The sequence below is a fragment of the Bombina bombina genome, chromosome 7 (genome assembly GCF_027579735.1).
Source record: "Bombina bombina isolate aBomBom1 chromosome 7, aBomBom1.pri, whole genome shotgun sequence".
NCBI lineage: Eukaryota > Metazoa > Chordata > Amphibia > Anura > Bombinatoridae > Bombina > Bombina bombina.
The window spans coordinates 492,646,854-492,666,919 of record NC_069505.1 but is presented as its reverse complement, the minus strand read 5'-3'; the positions used below and the strand labels follow the sequence as shown (position 1 = coordinate 492,666,919).

The 20,066-nt window shown below is 41.4% G+C and overlaps 1 protein-coding gene across 1 annotated transcript in view; it reads right to left on the bottom strand.

Moving 5' to 3' along the window:
- The window catches only part of PRSS16 (serine protease 16), a 76,945-nt gene that overhangs the window by 41,508 nt on the left and 15,371 nt on the right, over positions 1-20,066 (bottom strand). The window contains exon 2 of the mRNA XM_053721636.1: positions 16,357-16,538. Within this exon, the coding sequence (XP_053577611.1) occupies positions 16,357-16,538 (182 nt within the window). The remainder of the gene's footprint in view (positions 1-16,356; positions 16,539-20,066) is intronic.

Genomic DNA, 20,066 nt, shown 5'->3' with positions numbered 1-20,066 from the left:
GTCTTCCCTTCAGACAAAGGACAGCATTGTTTCACTACTGGAAGATCATGTCAGACTATTCTAATTGATTTCTTTTTTGACCATGTAACTAAACTAATAGGCCATGGAGGAGCCATTGATATAGTGTATCTAGACTTTAGCAAAGCATATGAAACTTTCCCTCACAAACATTCACAAAATGTATTGCCTTGGAGTAGAGGCTAATATTGTTAAGTGAGTAGAAATCTGGCTTAACCCCATCCGCCAAACAGACGTAGATCTACATCATGCGGTACATAGCCCACCGTACCACATAACATAGATCTACTTCCGACCTTCAGGAAGCTCCAGCAGTCTCGATTGACTTGGTCTTCCTGGGCTGTAAACATCTGCCTTCATATCGTAACAGGGCACAATTGGTGCTCCATTCCCATATGAGTGCAGACTGCCTGATCATCACAGATAAAGACACAGTTTATGTCACTGTCTGTTACAATCTCCGTTTGTGCTTGTTGAAGGTTTGGCAGGTATAGAGCGAGGTGGATGACACAATGATGGAGGGGGGAGGGGCCGACCTTACCTAAAGAAAATAAAGTGTGGATGGGAGAGGGAGGGAAGGGACTCTACATTATAGAAAAAAATACAAAAAACTGTAAACTGGGTGCTGGCAGATAGCTACCAGTACCAAAGATGGCAGAGACCATTGGGAGGGAGAAGGGTTAAAGAGCTATTTGGGAGAGATCAGCGAGGTAGTAAGATAAGGGGAGATCCTACACTGCATAAAATAAGTAAATACATAAAATTTATTTATTTAGAAAACAGTCTGCCAGTACCTAAGAGGGTGGTGTGGAGGGAGAGAGAACTCTTTGGGAGGGATCAGGGAGGAGGGTAATCCCTGCATTGAAAGTACTATTACCCTTACCAGCTAACTAAATTAACCTCTTTACTGCAATTTCAGAAGTGTGGTGCGCAGTTGCAATTAGTGGCCTTCTGATTGACAAAAACTAAATGCAAAGCCATGCATGTCTGCTATTTATGAACAAAAAGGGACCCCAGAGAACCTTTTACAACCATTTGCCTTATGACTGCAGTAGTTGCGTGTAAATAATTTCAGTGATAAACCCAAAGTAGAGCTGCAACAACTAATTGATAATAATCGATTATGAAAATAGTTGTCAATAATATTTAATTAGTTGGTCTGTGCACTGCACCAAGCTGCTTTATTCCAATGAACTCCTGCACATGGTATTGTGTTTTACGGTTATGTTCTTAGCCTAAAATACATCTATAGGAATTTACTTTTAACTTTTTCAGGATAGTATAAGTTTCGTTTTCATCTTAGAACGACTCCTGTCTTATGTGGGATAGTTCACCTGCACAACCTAGAAATAGGAGTCATGATTTGAATTGTTTGTATTAAAAGTGAAAGTAAATCCTAGCACTAGGATTTACCAGTGCAAAAAATAAAGGGGACTTTTAGTCATGAAGTATAAAATACTTTATGCTAAAAGTTCCTTTATTTGTCTGCAGTGTTTGCAGCACTGAGCACCTCAGGCAGCCCACGGCAGAACACTACTTTATCACTGAGGTGATTTTAGCCAATAGCATGCTAGCTATACGTAAAATGTCAGCTGTGCCGCACGGCTATCGGCTAAGAGGTTGAAACGCCACTTCACTGAAAAATAAAATTCTGCAGTGGGCGGCCTGAAGCACTCAGCGTGGCGAATGCTACAGACAAGAACTTTCAGCATTAAAGTGAATGTAAATTTGAATGAATAAATTGCCCGGTTTTTCAAAATACTATTAAAAACAGGGGCACTTTCATTCATTAAAATTTACATTGAAGCATTTATATTTTTTTTAAATACCTTTTTCTTTATGAAACCCAGACTGGCGATCCTCCACCCGCAGAGCCTCAATGACGACAATGACGAAACTGGCTTCCTCCAATCATTGCGAGCACCCCAAGGGGTCCAGCTCATTAGGCCATGCAACGATTGGAGGAAGCCGGTTTTGTCATCGATATGCTAAGTACAGCAGGAGCTGCGGGCGGAGGATCGCCGGTCTGGGTTTCCTAAAGAAAAAGAAAAAAGTACTTAAAAAAATCGCTTCAATGTAAATTTTAATGAATGAAAGTGCCCCTGTTTTAAAGAGTATTTTTAAAAAGCGGGCACTTATTTATTCAAATTTACATTCACTCTAAGCAATTTATACTTCATGACTGAAAGTCCCCTTTATTTGTTCAACTGGTAAATCCTAGTGTTTCAGAAATACTATGATTTACTATCGCTTTAAATCACAGACCAGCTCACACGGTCTGGCCATGTGAGACACGATTTGCTGCATTTTCTCACGGTCACCTGGTGATCTACATAAATCACATGGTGTGCAGGGGACCAGTGAGAATAGCTAGGAGGCAGCAGTGAGGAAGAGAATAAAAAGGGGCAACCTGAGGAGGACATCAACAACCAAATTAGAAATTAAGTCAAGGCTTTCTTTGTTGAGAGCCCCCTTGCCAAGGAGGAAAACCTTTTGCATTGGTGAAAAGCTAATAAAGATAAATATCCCAGCTTGGCAAAATCCTACTTATGCATCTCAGGCACCTCAACACCATTCTGAGAGCCTCTTCTCTGCTGCAGGCAACATAGCAAAAAGACAGCCGGCCTCAACCAGGAGCATGTGGACCTGTTGGTATTTTTGCATTTCAATGCAAAGTTTCTGGAAGAGTGAATAACGGAATGTTATAAACAGCGATAGCCTACCTTCTTCTAGTTCTACTTCTTTTTAAACAGTTTGTGGTTTTGTTTTTCTTTCATGATTCAGATAAAACATAATTTTAAACAACTTTCCAATTTACTTCTATTACCAAATGTTCTTTGTTTTCTTGTTATCATTTGTTGAAAAGCAGAAATGTGAGTTCAGGAGTGTGCACGTGTCTGCAGCACTATATGGCAGCAGTTTTGCTTTGTAATTTGAATATCATGTTCCTTTAAGTGAAGAAACTTGCATTTCAAAATATGAAGCAGTCATGAATTATTGAATTAATTTTTATGTATAATTTTATTAATATTTTTAATAGTCTAATATTGAAGATAGAAATTCTTCATGTGCGCTAACCTGACCGTGCTAGTCATAAATTGGAAACCCTAATGCACGATACATATTTCTCTTGTTAAGTGTATCCAGTCCACGGATCATCCATTACTTATGGGATATTCTCCTTCCCAACAGGAAGTTGCAAGAGGATCACCCACAGCAGAGCTGCTATATAGCTCCTCCCCTCATTGCCATATCCAGTCATTCTCTTGCAACTCTCAACTAAGATGGAGGTCGTAAGAGGACTGTGGTGTTTTATACTGAGTTTATTTCTTCAATCAAAAGTTTATTTTTAAATGGTACTGGAGTGTACTGTTTATCTCAGGCAGTATTTGGAAGAAGAATCTGCCTGCGTTTTCTATGATCTTAGCAGATGTAACTAAGATCCTTTGCTGTTCTCACATATTCTGAGGAGTGAGGTAACTTCATAGGGGGAATAGCGTGCAGGTTTTCCTGCAATAAGGTATGTGCAGTTAAAATATTTTTCTAGGGATGGAATTTGCTAGAAAATGCTGCCGATACCGAAGTAATGTAAGTAAAGCCTTAAATGCAGTGATAGCGACTGGTATCAGGCTTATTAATAGAGATACATACTCTTATAAAAGTGTATTTTAAAACGTTTGCTGGCATGTTTAATCGTTTTTTATATATGTTTGGTGATCAAACTTTTTGGGGCCTAGTTTTTTCCACATGGCTGGCTTGAATTTTGCCTAGAAACAGTTCCTTGAGGCTTTCCACTGTTGTAATATGAGTGGGAGGGGCCTTTTTTAGTGCTTTTCTGTGCAGATAAAAATACTGACAGAGACATTCAGCTTCCCTCTGCATGTTCCAGGACTTCTCTGAAGGGCTCAAAGGGCTTCAAAAGTCGTATTGAGGGAGGTAAAAAGCCACAGTAGAGCTGTGGCAGTTGTTGTGACTGTTTAAAAAAAACAAAAACAAAAACGTTTGTCATTTGTTATTCCTTTTTTGGTATTAAGGGGTTAATCATCCATTTGCAAGTGGGTGCAATGCTCTGCTAACTTGTTACATACACTGTAAAAAATTTGTTAGTGTAACTGCCTTTTTTCACTGTTATTTCAAATTTGGACAAAATTTGTGTTTCTTAAAGGCGCAGTAACGTTTTTTTATATTGCTTGTAAACTTGTTTTAAAGTGTTTTCCAAGCTTGCTAGTCTCATTGCTAGTCTGTTTAAACATGTCTGATACAGAGGAACCTACTTGTTCATTATGTTTGAAAGCCATGGTGGAGCCCCATAGGAGAATGTGTACTAAATGTATTGATTTCACCTTAAACAGTAAAGATCAGTCTTTATCTATAAAAGAATTATCACCAGAGGGTTCTGTCGAGGGGGAAGTTATACCGACTAACTCTCCCCACGTGTCAGACCCTTCGCCTCCCGCTCAGGGGACGCACGCTAATATGGCGCCAATAGCGATTACCTTGCAGGACATGGCTGCAATCATGAATAATACCCAGTCAGAGGTATTATCTAGATTGCCTGAATTAAGAGGCAAGCGCGATAGCTCTGGGGTTAGGAGAGATACAGAGCGCGCAAATGCTGTAAGAGCCATGTCTGATACTGCGTCACAGTATGCAGAACATGAGGACGGAGAGCTTCATTCTGTGGGTGACATCTCTGACTCGGGGAAACCTGATTCAGAGATTTCTAATTTTAAATTTAAGCTTGAGAACCTCCGTGTATTGCTTGGGGAGGTATTAGCTGCTCTGAATGACTGTAACACAGTTGCATTTCTAGAGAAATTATGTAGGCTGGATAGATACTATGCGGTGCCGGTGTGTACTGACGTTTTTCCTATACCTAAAAGGCTTACAGAAATTATTAGCAAGGAGTGGGATAGACCCGGTGTGCCCTTTTCCCCACCTCCTATATTTAGAAAAATGTTTCCAATAGATGCCACTACACGGGACTTATGGCAGACGGTCCCTAAGGTGGAGGGAGCAGTTTCTACTTTAGCAAAGCGTACCACTATCCTGGTTGAGGACAGTTGTGCTTTTTCAGATCCAATGGATAAAAAATTAGAGGGTTACCTTAAGAAAATGTTTATTCAACAAGGTTTTATTTTGCAGCCCCTTGCATGCATTGTGCCTGTCACTGCTGCGGCGGCATTCTGGTTTGAGGCCCTGGAAGAGGCCATCCATACAGCTCCATTGGAGGAAATTATTGACAAGCTTAGAACGCTTAAGCTAGCTAACTCATTTGTTTCTGATGCCATTGTTCATTTGACTAAACTAACGGCTAAGAATTCCGGATTCGCCATCCAGGCGCTTAGGGCGCTATGGCTTAAATCCTGGTCAGCTGACGTGACTTCAAAGTCTAAGTTACTCAACATTCCTTTCAAGGGGCAGACCTTATTCGGGCCTGGCTTGAAGGAAATTATTGCTAACATTACTGGAGGCAAGGGTCATACCCTTCCTCAGGACAGGGCCAAATCAAAGGCCAAACAGTCTAATTTTCGTGCCTTTCGAAATTTCAAGGCAGGAGCAGCATCAACTTCCTCCGCTTCAAAACAAGAGGGAACTGTTTCTCATTCCAGACAGGCCTGGAAACCTAACCAGTCCTGGAACAAAGGCAAGCAGGCCAGAAAACCTGCTGCTGCCCCCAAGACAGCATGAAGGAACGGCCCCCGGAAACGGATCTAGTGGGGGGCAGACTTTCTCTCTTCGCCCAGGCATGGGCAAGAGATGTTCAGGATCCCTGGGCGTTGGAGATCATATCTCAGGGATATCTTCTGGACTTCAAAGCTTCTCCTCCACAAGGGAGATTTCATCTTTCAAGGTTATCAGCAAACCAGATAAAGAAAGAGGCATTCTTAAGCTGTGTGCAAGACCTCCTAGTAATGGGAGTGATCCATCCAGTTCCGCGGACGGAACAGGGACAGGGGTTTTATTCAAATCTGTTTGTGGTTCCCAAGAAAGAGGGAACCTTCAGACCAATCTTGGATCTAAAGATCTTTAACAAATTCCTCAGAGTTCCATCATTCAAAATGGAAACTATTCGGACCATCCTACCCATGATCCAAGAGGTTCAGTACATGACCACAGTGGACTTAAAGGATGCCTACCTTCACATATCGATTCACAAAGATCATCGGTTCCTAAGGTTTGCCTTTCTAGACAGGCATTACCAATTTGTAGCTCTTCCCTTCGGGTTGGCTACAGCCCCGAGAATCTTTACGAAGGATCTTGGCTCACTTCTGGCGGTTCTAAAAGGACAGGGCGGGCCGTGGACTGGATACACTACAAGAGAAATAAATTTATCAGGTAAGCATAAATTATGTTTTCTCTTGTTAAGTGTATCCAGTCCACGGATCATCCATTACTTATGGTTTACCAATACCAAAGCTAAAGTACACGGATGATGGGAGAGACAAGGCAGGATTAAACAGAAGGAACCACTGCCTGAAGAACCTTTCTCCCAAAAACAGCCTCCGAAGAAGCAAAAGTATCAAATTTGTAAAATTTTGAAAAGGTGTGAAGCGAAGACCAAGTCGCAGCCTTGCAAATCTGTTCAACAGAGGCCTCATTTTTAAAGGCCCAGGTGGAAGCCACAGCTCTAGTAGAATGAGCTGTAATCCTTTCAGGGGGCTGCTGTCCAGCAGTCTCATAGGCTAAGCGACTTATGCATTGAAGCCAAAAGGAAAGAGAGGTTGCCGAAGCTTTTTGACCTCTCCTCTGTCCAGAGTAAACGACAAACAGGGAAGATGTTTGGCGAAAATCTTTAGTAGCTTGTAAGTAAAACTTCAAGGCACGGACTACGTCCAGATTATGTAATAGACGTTCCTTCTTTGAAGAAGGATTAGGACACAATGATGGAACAACAATCTCTTGATTGATATTCTTGTTAGAAACCACCTTAGGTAAAAACCCAGGTTTGGTACACAGAACTACCTTATCTGCATGAAAAATCAGATAAGGAGAATCACATTGTAAGGCAGATAGCTCAGAGACTCTTCGAGCCGAGGAAATAGCCATCAAAAACAGAATAGTTTCCATTTTGAAAGATGGAACTCTGAGGAATTTGTTTAAGATCTTTAGATCCAAAATTGGTCTGAAGGTTCCCTCTTTTTTGGGAACCACAAACAGATTTGAATAAAAACCCTGTCCTTGTTCCGTCCGCGGAACTGGATGGATCACTCCCATTACTAGGAGGTCTTACACACAGCGTAGGAATGCCTCTTTCTTTCTTCTGATTTGCAGATAACCTTGAAAGATGAAATCTCCCTTGTGGAGGGGAAGCTTTGAAGTCCAGAAGATATCCCTGAGATATGATCTCCAACGCCCAGGGATCCTGAACATCTCTTGCCCACGCCTGGGCGAAGAGAAAAAGTCTGCCCCCTACTAGATCCGTCGCCGGATAGGGGGCCGTTCCTTCATGCTGTCTTAGAGGCAGCAGCAGGCTTTCTGGCCTGCTTGCCTTTGTTCCAGGACTGGTTAGGTTTCCAGGCCTGCTTAGATTGAGCAAAAGTTCCCTCTCGACTTGAAGCGGAGGAAGTTGATGCTGCACCTGCCTTGGAATTTCGAAAGGCACGAAAATTAGACTGTTTGGCCTTTGATTTGGCCCTGTCCTGAGGAAGGGTATGACCCTTACCTCCAGTAATGTCAGCAATAATTTCTTTCAAACCAGGCCCGAATAAGGTCTGCCCCTTGAAAGGAATGTTGAGTAATTTAGACGTTGAAGTCACATCAGCTGACCAGGATTTGAGCCATAGCGCCCTACGCGCCTGGATGGCGAATCCGGAATTCTTAGCCGTTAGTTTAGTCAAATGAACAATGGCATCAGAAACAAATGAGTTAGCTAGCTTAAGCGTTCTAAGCTTGTCAACAATTTCAGTCAATGGAGCTGTATGGATGGCCTCTTCCAGGGCCTCAAACCAGAATGCCGCCGCAGCAGTGACAGGTGCAAGGGGCTGCAAAATAAAACCTTGTTGAATAAACATTTTCTTAAGGTAACCCTCTAATTTTTTATCCATTGGATCTGAAAAAGCACAAGTGTCCTCAACCGGGATAGTGGTACGCTTTGCTAAAGTAGAAACTGCTCCCTCCACCTTAGGGACAGTCTGCCATAAGTCCCGTGTAGTGGCATCTATTGGAAACATTTCTCCAACATAGGTGTGTCCGGTCCACGGCGTCATCCTTACTTGTGGGATATTCTCTTCCCCAACAGGAAATGGCAAAGAGCCCAGCAAAGCTGGTCACATGATCCCTCCTAGGCTCCGCCTTCCCCAGTCATTCTCTTTGCCGTTGCACAGGCAACATCTCCACGGAGATGGCTAAGAGTTTTTTGGTGTTTAAATGTAGTTTTTATTCTTCAATCAAGAGTTTGTTATTTTAAAATAGTGCTGGTATGTACTATTTACTCTGAAACAGAAAAGAGGTGAAGATTTCTGTTTGTAAGAGGAAAATGATTTTAGCAACCGTTACTAAAATCGATGGCTGTTTCCACACAGGACTGTTGAGATGAATTAACTTCAGTTGGGGGAAACAGTGAGCAGACTTTTGCTGCTTGAGGTATGACACATTTCTAACAAGACTTGGTAATGCTGGAAGCTGTCATTTTCCCTATGGGATCCGGTAAGCCATTTTCTTAGTTTTAAATATAAGAATAAAGGGCTTCACAAGGGCTTTAAAGACTGGTAGACATTTTTCTGGGCTAAAACGATTACTTTATAAGCATATTTAATGGTTTATAACTTTGAAGAGTTATTTTAATCTTGGGAATTCTGTTAAAAAAACGGCAGGCACTGTATTGGACACTTTTTTCACTGGGGGCCTTTTCTAGTCATAGGCAGAGCCTCATTTTCGCGCCACTAATGCGCAGTTGTTTTTGAGAAGCAAGGCATGCAGATGCATGTGTGAGGAGCTCAGATCCACTGAAAAAGCTTATTGAAGGCGTCATTTGGTATCGTATTCCCCTCTGGGCTTGGTTGGGTCTCAGCAAAGCAGATACCAGGGACTGTATAGGGGTTAAATGTAAAAACGGCTCCGGTTCCGTTATTTTAAGAGTTAAAGCTTTCAAATTTGGTGTGCAATACTTTTAAGGCTTTAAGACACTGTGGTGAAATTTTGGTGAATTTTGAACAATTCCTTCATACTTTTGCACATATTCAGTAATAAAGTGTGTTCAGTTTAAAATTTAAAGTGACAGTAACGGTTTTATTTTAAAACGTTTTTTTGTGCTTTGTTATCAAGTTTATGCCTATTAACATGTCTGAACCATCAGATAGACGATGTTCTGTATGTTCGGAAGCCAAGGTTCCTCTCCATGTAAATATATGTGATGAATGTGACAAACAAAGTAGGGACAATGATGCCACTGATAATAATGTTGCCCAAAATGATTCCTTAAGTGAGGGGAGTAAGCATGGTACTGCATCATCTCCTTCTATGTCTACACCAGTCTTGCCCACTCAGGAGGTCCCTAGTTCATCTAGTGCGCCAATCCTCCTTACTATGCAACAATTAACGGCTGTAATGGATAATTCTATTAAAAACATTTTAGCCAAAATGCCCACTTATCAGCGAAAGCGCGACTGCTCTGTTTTAGATACTGAAGAGCATGAGGACGCTGATGATAATGGTTCTGACATGCCCTTACACCAGTCTGAAGGGGCCAGGGAGGTTTTGTCTGAGGGAGAAATTTCAGATTCAGGAAAAATTTCTCAACAAGCTGAACCTGACGTTATTACATTCAAATTTAAATTGGAACATCTCCGCGCTCTGCTTAAGGAGGTGTTATCTACTCTGGATGATTGTGACAATTTGGTCATTCCAGAGAAATTATGTAAGATGGACAAGTTCCTAGAGGTCCCGGTGCCCCCCGAAGCTTTTCCTATACCCAAGTGGGTGGCGGACATTGTAAATAAAGAATGGGAAAGGCCCGGCATACCTTTTGTCCCTCCCCCTATATTTAAGAAATTATTTCCTATGGTCGACCCCAGGAAGGACTTATGGCAGACAGTCCCCAAGGTCGAGGGGGCGGTTTCTACTCTAAACAAACGCACCACTATCCCTATAGAAGATAGTTGTGCTTTCAAAGATCCTATGGATAAAAAATTAGAGGGTTTGCTTAAAAAGATGTTTGTTCAGCAAGGTTACCTTCTACAACCAATTTCATGCATTGTTCCTGTCACTACAGCAGCGTGTTTCTGGTTTGAAGAACTAGAAAAGTCGCTCAATAAAGCATCTTCTTATGAGGAGGTTATGGACAGAGTTCAAGCACTTAAATTGGCTAACTCTTTTACCTTAGACGCCACTTTGCAATTAGCTAGATTAGCGGCGAAAAATTCAGGTTTTGCTATTGTGGCGCGCAGAGCGCTTTGGCTAAAGTCTTGGTCAGCGGATGTGTCCTCCAAGAACAAATTGCTTAACATCCCTTTCAAGGGGAAAACGCTGTTTGGCCCTGACTTGAAAGAGATTATTTCAGACATCACTGGGGGAAAGGGCCACGCCCTTCCTCAGGATAGGTCTTTTAAGGCTAAAAATAAAACAAATTTTCGTCCCTTTCGCAGAAACGGACCAGCCTCAAATTCTACATCCTCTAAGCAAGAGGGTAATTCTTCTCAAACCAAGCCAGCCTGGAGACCGATGCAAGGCTGGAACAAAGGTAAGCAGGCCAAGAAGCCTGCTACCGCTACTAAGACAGCATGAGATGCTGGCCCCCGATCCGGGACCGGATCTGGTGGGGGGCAGACTCTCTCTCTTCGCTCAGGCTTGGGCAAGAGATGTTCAGGATCCTTGGGCGCTAGAAATAGTTTCTCAAGGTTATCTCCTGGAATTCAAGGAACTACCCCCAAGGGGAAGGTTCCACAGGTCTCAATTGTCTTCAGACCAAATAAAAAGACAGGCATTCTTACATTGTGTAGAAGACCTGTTAAAAATGGGAGTGATTCATCCTGTTCCATTAGGAGAACAAGGGATGGGGTTTTACTCCAATCTGTTCATAGTTCCCAAAAAAGAGGGAACATTCAGGCCAATTTTGGATCTCAAGATCCTAAACAAATTTCTCAGGGTTCCATCGTTCAAAATGGAAACCATTCGGACAATTCTTCCTACCATCCAGGAAGGTCAATTCATGACCATGGTGGATTTAAAGGATGCGTATCTACATATTCCTATCCACAAGGAACATCATCGGTTCCTAAGGTTCACTTTCTGGACAAGCATTACCAGTTTGTGGCACTTCCATTCGGATTAGCCACTGCTCCAAGAATTTTCACGAAGGTACTAGGGTCCCTTCTAGCGGTGCTAAGGCCAAGGGGCATTGCAGTAGTACCTTACTTGGACGACATACTGATTCAAGCGTCGTCTCTGCCACAAGCAAAGGCTCATACGGACATTGTCCTAGCCTTTCTCAGATCTCACGGGTGGAAAGTGAACGTAGAAAAAAGTTCTCTATTCCCGTCAACAAGAGTTCCCTTCTTGGGAACAATAATAGACTCCTTAGAAATGAAGATTTTTCTGACAGAGGCCAGAAAATCAAAACTTCTAAGCTCTTGTCAAGTACTTCATTCTGTTCTTCTTCCTTCCATAGCGCAGTGCATGGAAGTAATAGGTTTGATGGTTGCGGCAATGGACATAGTTCCTTTTGCGCGAATTCATCTAAGACCATTACAACTGTGCATGCTCAGACAGTGGAATGGGGATTATACAGACTTGTCCCCGACGATCCAAGTAGATCAGATGACCAGAGATTCACTCCGTTGGTGGCTGACCCTGGACAACCTGTCTCAAGGGATGAGCTTCCGCAGACCAGAGTGGGTCATTGTCACGACCGACGCCAGTCTGGTGGGCTGGGGCGCGGTCTGGAAACCCCTGAAAGCTCAGGGTCTATGGTCTCGGGAAGAATCTCTTCTCCCGATAAACATTCTGGAACTGAGAGCGATATTCAATGCTCTCAAGGCTTGGCCTCAACTAGCAAAGGCCAAATTCACAAGGTTTCAATCAGACAACATGACGACTGTTGCATATATCAACCATCAGGGGGGAACAAGGAATTCCCTGGCGATGGAAGAAGTGACCAAAGTAATTCAATGGGCGGAGATTCACTCCTGCCACTTGTCTGCAATCCACATCCCAGGAGTGGAAAATTGGGAAGCGGATTTTCTGAGTCGTCAGACATTTCATCCGGGGGAGTGGGAACTCCATCCGGAAATCTTTGCCCACATAACTCAATTATGGAGCATTCCAGACATGGATCTGATGGCGTCTCGTCAGAACTTCAAGGTTCCTTGCTACGGGTCCAGATCCAGGGATCCCAAGGCGACTCTAGTAGATGCACTAGTAGCGCCCTGGACCTTCAACCTAGCTTATGTATTCCCACCGTTTCCTCTCATTCCCAGGCTGGTAGCCAGGATCAATCAGGAGAGGGCTTCGGTGATCTTGATAGCTCCTGCGTGGCCACGCAGAACTTGGTATGCAGACCTGGTGAATATGTCATCGGCTCCACCATGGAAGCTACCTTTGAGACGGGACCTTCTTGTTCAAGGTCCGTTCGAACATCCGAATCTGGCCTCACTCCAACTGACTGCTTGGAGATTGAACGCTTGATTTTATCAAAGCGTGGGTTCTCAGATTCTGTCATTGATACTCTTATTCAGGCTAGAAAGCCTGTAACTAGAAAAATTTACCATAAAGTATGGAAAAAATATATCTGTTGGTGCGAATCGAAAGGATTCCCATGGAACAAGATAAAAATTCCTAAGATTCTATCCTTTCTACAAGAGGGTTTGGAGAAAGGATTATCTGCAAGTTCTTTGAAGGGACAGATTTCTGCTTTATCTGTTTTACTTCACAAAAAGCTGGCGGCTGTGCCAGATGTTCAAGCTTTTGTTCAGGCTCTGGTTAGAATCAAGCCTGTTTACAAACCTTTGACTCCTTCTTGGAGTCTCAATTGAGTTCTTTCAGTTCTTCAAGGGGTTCCGTTTGAACCCTTACATTCCGTAGATATTAAGTTATTATCTTGGAAAGTTTTGTTTTTGGTTGCAATTTCTTCTGCTAGAAGAGTTTCAGAGTTATCTGCTCTGCAGTGTTCTCCTCCTTATCTGGTGTTCCATGCAGATAAGGTGGTTTTGCGTACTAAACCTGGTTTTCTTCCGAAAGTTGTTTCTAACAAAAATATTAACCAGGAGATAGTTGTGCCTTCTTTGTGTCCGAATCCAGTTTCAAAGAAGGAACGTTTGTTGCACAATTTGGATGTAGTTCGTGCTCTAAAATTCTATTTAGAGGCTACAAAGGATTTCAGACAAACATCTTCCTTGTTTGTTGTTTATTCTGGTAAAAGGAGAGGTCAAAAAGCAACTTCTACCTCTCTCTCTTTTTGGCTTAAAAGCATCATCCGATTGGCTTATGAGACTGCCGGACGGCAGCCTCCTGAAAGAATCACAGCTCATTCCACTAGGGCTGTGGCTTCCACATGGGCCTTCAAGAACGAGGGTCTTCACTGCACACTTTTACCAAATTTTACAAATTTGATACTTTTGCTTCTTCTGAGGCTATTTTTGGGAGAAAGGTTTTGCAAGCCGTGGTGCCTTCCATCTAGGTGACCTGATTTGCTCCCTCCCATCATCCGTGTCCTAAAGCTTTGGTATTGGTTCCCACAAGTAAGGATGACGCCGTGGACCGGACACACCTATGTTGGAGAAAACAGAATTTATGCTTACCTGATAAATTACTTTCTCCAACGGTGTGTCCGGTCCACGGCCCGCCCTGGTTTTTTAATCAGGTCTGATGAATTATTTTCTCTAACTACAGTCACCACGGTATCATATGATTTCTCCTATGCATATTCCTCCTTTACGTCGGTCGAATGACTGGGGAAGGCGGAGCCTAGGAGGGATCATGTGACCTGCTTTGCTGGGCTCTTTGCCATTTCCTGTTGGGGAAGAGAATATCCCACAAGTAAGGATGACGCCGTGGACCGGACACACCGTTGGAGAAAGTAATTTATCAGGTAAGCATAAATTCTGTTTTTTCTAAATATAGGAGGTGGGGAAAAGGGCACACCGGGCCTATCCCACTCCTTACTAATAATTTCTGTAAGCCTTTTAGGTATTGGAAAAACATCAGTACTCACCGGCACTGCATAGTATTTATCCAGCCTACACAATTTCTCTGGCACTGCAATTGTGTCACAGTCATTCAGAGCAGCTAATACCTCCCCAAGCAATACACGGAGGTTCTCAAGCTTAAATTTAAAATTAGAAATCTCTGAATCAGGTCTCCCCGAATCAGAGACGTCACCCACAGACTGAAGCTCTCCGTCCTCAGGTTCTGCATATTGTAACGCAGTATCAGACATGGCTCTTACAGCATCTACACGCTCTGTATCTCATCTAACCCCAGAGCTATCGCGCTTGCCTCTCAATTCAGGCAATCTGGATAATACCTCTGACAGGGTATTATTCATGATTGCAGCCATGTCCTGCAAAGTAATCGCTATGGGCGTCCCTGATGTACTTGGCACCATATTAGCGTGCGTCCCTTGAGCGGGAGGCGAAGGGTCCGACACGTGGGGAGAGTTAGTCGGCATAACTTCCCCCTCGACAGACCCCTCTGGTGACAATTCTTTTATAGATAAAGACTGATCTTTACTGTTTAAGGTGAAATCAATACATTTAGTACACATTCTCCTATGGGGCTCCACCATGGCTTTTAAACATAATGAACAAGTATCCTCTGTTTCAGACATGTTTGTATAGACTAGCAATGAGACTAGCAAGCTTGGAAAACACTTTAAAGCAAGTTAACAAGCAATATAAAAAACGTTACTGTGCCTTTAAGAGAAACAAATTTTGACAAAATTTGAAATAACAGTGAAAAAAGGCAGTTACACTAACAAAATTTTTACAGTGTATGTAACAAGTCAGCAGAGCATTACACCCACTTGCAAATGGATGATTAACCCCTTAATAACAAAAACAGAATAATAAATAACAAAAACGTTTTTTAAACACAGTCACAACAACTGCCACAGTCTACTGTGATTGTTACCCTCCTCAAACACGACTTTGAAGCCTTTTGAGCCCTTCAAATGCAGAGGGAAGCTGAATGTCTCTGTCAGTATTTTTATCTGCACAGAAAAGCACTAAAATAGGCCCTTCCCACTCATATTGCAACAGTGGAAAGCTTCAGGAAACTGTCTCTAGGCAGAAATCAAACCAGCCATGTGGAAAAAAACTAGGCCCCAATAAGTTTTGTCACCAAACATATATAAAAACGATTAACATGCCAGCAAACGTTTTATATTACATTTTTATAAGAGTATGCATCTCTATTAATAAGCCTGATACCAGTAGCTATCACTGCATTTAAGGCTTTACTTACATTATTCCGGTATAAGCAGCATTTTCTAGCAAATTCCATCCCTAGAAAAATATTAACTGCACATACCTTATTGCAGAAAAACCTGCACGCCATTCCCTCTCTGAAGTTACTTCACTCCTCAGAATATGTGAGAACAGCCATGGATCTTAGTCACTTCTGCTAAGATCATAGAAAATGCAGGCAGATTCTTCTTCTAAATACTGCCTGAGATAAACAGCACACTCCGGTACCATTTAAAAATAACAAACTTTTGATTGAAGAAATAAACTAAGTATAAAACACCACTCTCCTCTTACGACCTCCATCTTTGTTGAGGGTTGCAAGAGAATGACTGGATATGGCAGTGAGGGGAGGAGCTATATAGCAGCTCTGCTGTGGGTGATCCTCTTGCAACTTCCTGTTGGGAAGGGGAATATCCCATAAGTAATGGATGATCCGTGGGACAGGATACACTTAACAAGAGAAATTATGTTTTTTTACATTCCTATGTCCTTTACATAGAAAAGAATGTACTTTTTGTTATTAAATACACACACACACATATATATATATATATATATATATATATATATATATATATATATGATACTGTTATTATACAGGTATAATATATATAGAAATATACAGTTACAATAAAAAGTACATTGTTCGGAATGTGAAAAACATTGGAATGTGACATTTTCATAACTCCTGTCGGATTAGCGACTTCTAAGGGGAGAATACGTTAACATGGTCGCAATATTTGCTTAATGTGCATAAGGTTTCGTTCGCACGCAAAGTTTTTACTTTCAACTTGTAATACAAGCACAACCCGACATGCACAAAAAGCTTCAGTCTAAGTTTACTCTCGAGCGGGAGTGCAAAATCGTGCTCCACTCGCAATCTAACCCATAATGTGGTTAAAAAAAAACAAAAAAACAAACTATAGGTCATACGTACCTGCTTGTAGGTGGCATTACTGAGCCGGTTGAAGTGATCAAGGGGTTGGGTAATGTAGCCTTCAACAGCGGCAGTGTAGGACATTGCACCCCGTGGTACTCCCAGCCTCGTATAGAAAGATTTCCAACTCTGTGTCTCCCGAAATTGATGTAGCTGCTGTCGGATTAGACGCCCATTTCGAGCTGGAAGGAAGGGAATACGTGAAGGTAGAAGAGTGTTTTAAATACGCCTTTATTATACATAAATATAAAAACAGATTTATTAACTAGATACAAATATTGTACTAATGAAAATGTATACTGTCCTGTGTTCTAATTAATAGTAAATGTACCAATTTCATGGTCCAACTGAACAAAGGCACCCTTATAGACCTCAAATATATACCAGGATCAGCACTTAGAATACTCACTCACAATAGAGACTCCATACACTGAAATACAAAAACAAGAAGCCGCTCCAATAGCACAGTATATCATGTAAATAATAAGTTATATTAATAAAGTTTATAAAACCCATCGCATGCCGAGGGTAAGATAAATAATTAAAAACTGCTAATACGCGTTTCACAGTGTGATTAGCACCGTTTCCTCAGGCACTAGGGGATTTTAAATTGTATTAAGTTTCCTGAGTCTATTTCCTTGGCGGCTTCATATCCTGACTTTTTGCTACAGAAGCTGAATACCGGAGGGAGCTAGCTGGGGACTCATTTACACCCAGTCAGCGCTATTAGCACTATTTGTTATTTCGCCAGACTTGTCAGTATAATTCCTCTGAGTGAATGTGCCTAGGAGTGGGATTATTTACATGATATACTGTGCCATTGGAGCACCTTCATATGTCAGTGTTTGTGTTCTAATTAGCAGGTTGTTATGCTAATTATTATATTGTTGTAATGCGTGATATGCTTTGTTTAATTATAGCAACGTGAGCCCTTTAATGTGGTTGTTTTTCACTCTGATATTCTAACAAATTATTCTTTGAATTGTAACAACAATATTGTCACTGAGAAAATGTTACATTAAAGGGATATGAAACCCAATTTTTATCTTTCATGATTCAGCTTGCTGATTTGGTGGCTTAATATAGCCAACAATCAGCAAGCGCTACCCAGGATGCTAAAGCAAAAATTGAACAGCTCCCAAGCTTATAGTCCTGCTTTCTGATATAAAGATACCAAAAGAACGAAGAAAAGTTGATAACAGGAGTAAATTAGAAAGTTGCTTATAATTGCTGCTCTATCTGACTCATGAAAGAAAAAAAATGGGTTTCATATCCCTTTAAGTAGAATGCAAGCACAGTAGTCTTGGTTGAGCATATGTCAGTTATTTCCTTAAAGGGACAGTAAAACCAAAAAATGTATTGTTTAAAAAGATAGATAATCCTGTTTACCATTCCCCAGTTTTGCATAAACAACACTGTTATATTAATATACCTTTTACCTCTGTGATTACCTTGTATCTGAGCCTCTGCAGACTGCCTCTTATCTCAGTTCTTTTGACAGACTTGCATTTTAGCCAATCAGTGCCCCCTCATAAGTAACTCCACGGGCGTGAGCACAATGTCAAATGCATTCAGATAAGAGGCAGCTTTCAAGGGATTAGAAATTAGCATATGAGTCTAGCTAGGTTTAGCTTTCAACTAAGGATAACAAAAGAACAAAGCAATATTGACAATAACCGTAAATTGGAAAGTTGTTTAAAATTACATGCCCTATCTGATTCATGATAGTTTAATTTGGACTTTACTGTCCTGTTAATAATACAATGCATTGCTACCCTCTCTGGTATTCAAGAGTTAACACAATCTTAAATCCCTAAACCCAGTCAATAGCCCCCTTCTCTATAGCGATAATATTACTGGCAGTTTTGTGAGTGACAAGATTTCTGCAGCTTTAAAGGGACATAAACCCGCAAATTTTTCTTTCATGATTCAGATAGAGCAAACAGTTTTAAACAACTTTCCAATTTACTTATACTTTCAAATTTGATACATTCTCTTGGTATTCTTTGTTAAAAGGGCAGCAATGCCCTACTGGGAGCTAACTAAACACATCTGGTGAGCCAGTGACAAGAGGCATATATGTACAGCCACTAATCAGCTAGCTCCCAGTAGTGCATTCCTGCTCCTGCTTTTTAACACAAAAGATACAAAAAGAGGACAAAGCAAATTAGATAATAGAAGTAAATTGGAAAGTTGTTCCTCTATCTGAATCACGAAAAAAAAAACAATTTAGCTAGTCCCTTTAAGATCATTGTCGAGTTGTGCAATTGTGCTTGCCAGCATTGCATCTACACAGTTGTTGTGGGTGTGAAGGTAATAAATTCTGAAATTTGATTCATATAAACGGATAAGCAACCTCCATGCTTATATGATTTATACCCAGTAAATATAGATGAATATGTAATGCTTTAAAGTTTCCAGATTATTTCAGTCTTGTTAATAAAACATATTGCCATAAATATTTCATGCAAGTTAAATTATTTTTGATAGAATGTGAATTTAAAAAAAAAAAAAAAAAAAAAGCCTGAAATTCCTACACTATTCTGCACCCATCTTAATTTGATAATTGCAAACAAACATGCATAAACTAGTCCAGGTATAAGCAAGCTGCTTCCCCACTCAAAGTAATTAGACATGAAAAGGATAATTTAACAACCAGATCATGAAAACTGTTATAGGGGAAGCAACAGTTACTGCTGGGCTTGCTTTCTGTTTGACTCACGTGACAGATGCTGCATATTCTCCATATGTACAATACAAAGTCTGATTCCCTCTCCCCACATACATGGGCTGCACAATACAGAGTCTGATTTCCCCCTACATACACACACATACTATACAGAGTCTGATTTCCCCCTACATACACAAACACATACATGCACTGCACTAAACAGAGTCTGATTCCCCCCCCCCCACACACACACACATACATACATGCACTATACAGAGTCTGATTTCCCCCTACATATACATGCACTGAACTATAGAGTCTGATTTCCCCCTACATACACACACACGCATACATACACTTTACAGAGTCTGATTCCCCCCCCCCCCACACACACATACATGCACTATACAGAGTCTGATTTCCCCCTACATATACATGCACTGAACTATACAGAGTCTGATTTCCCCCTACATACACACACACGCACTATAACACACACAAACACATACATGCACTATACAGAGTCTGATTTCCCCCTACATATACATGCACTGAACTATAGAGTCTGATTTCCCCCTACATACACACACACGCATACATACACTTTACAGAGTCTGATTTCCCCCACACACACACATGCACTATACAGAGTCTGATTTCCCCCTACATATACATGCACTGAACTATACACAGAGTCTGAATTCCCCCTACATACACACACACTCACTATAACACACACAAACACATACATGCACTTTACAGAGTCTGATTTCCCCCTACACACACACACACTGCACTATACAGAGTTTAATTCCCCCCCACCCCCACACACACGCACTTTGCAGAGTCTGAGTTCTCCCTACATGATACACACATACATGCACTGCACTATAGAGTGTCTGATTTCCCCCTGCATACACACACATACATGCACTATACAGAGTCTTATTTCCCCCTACATACACACACATGCACTGCACTATAGAGTGTCTGATTTCCCCCTACATACACACACATACATGCACTATACAGAGTCTTA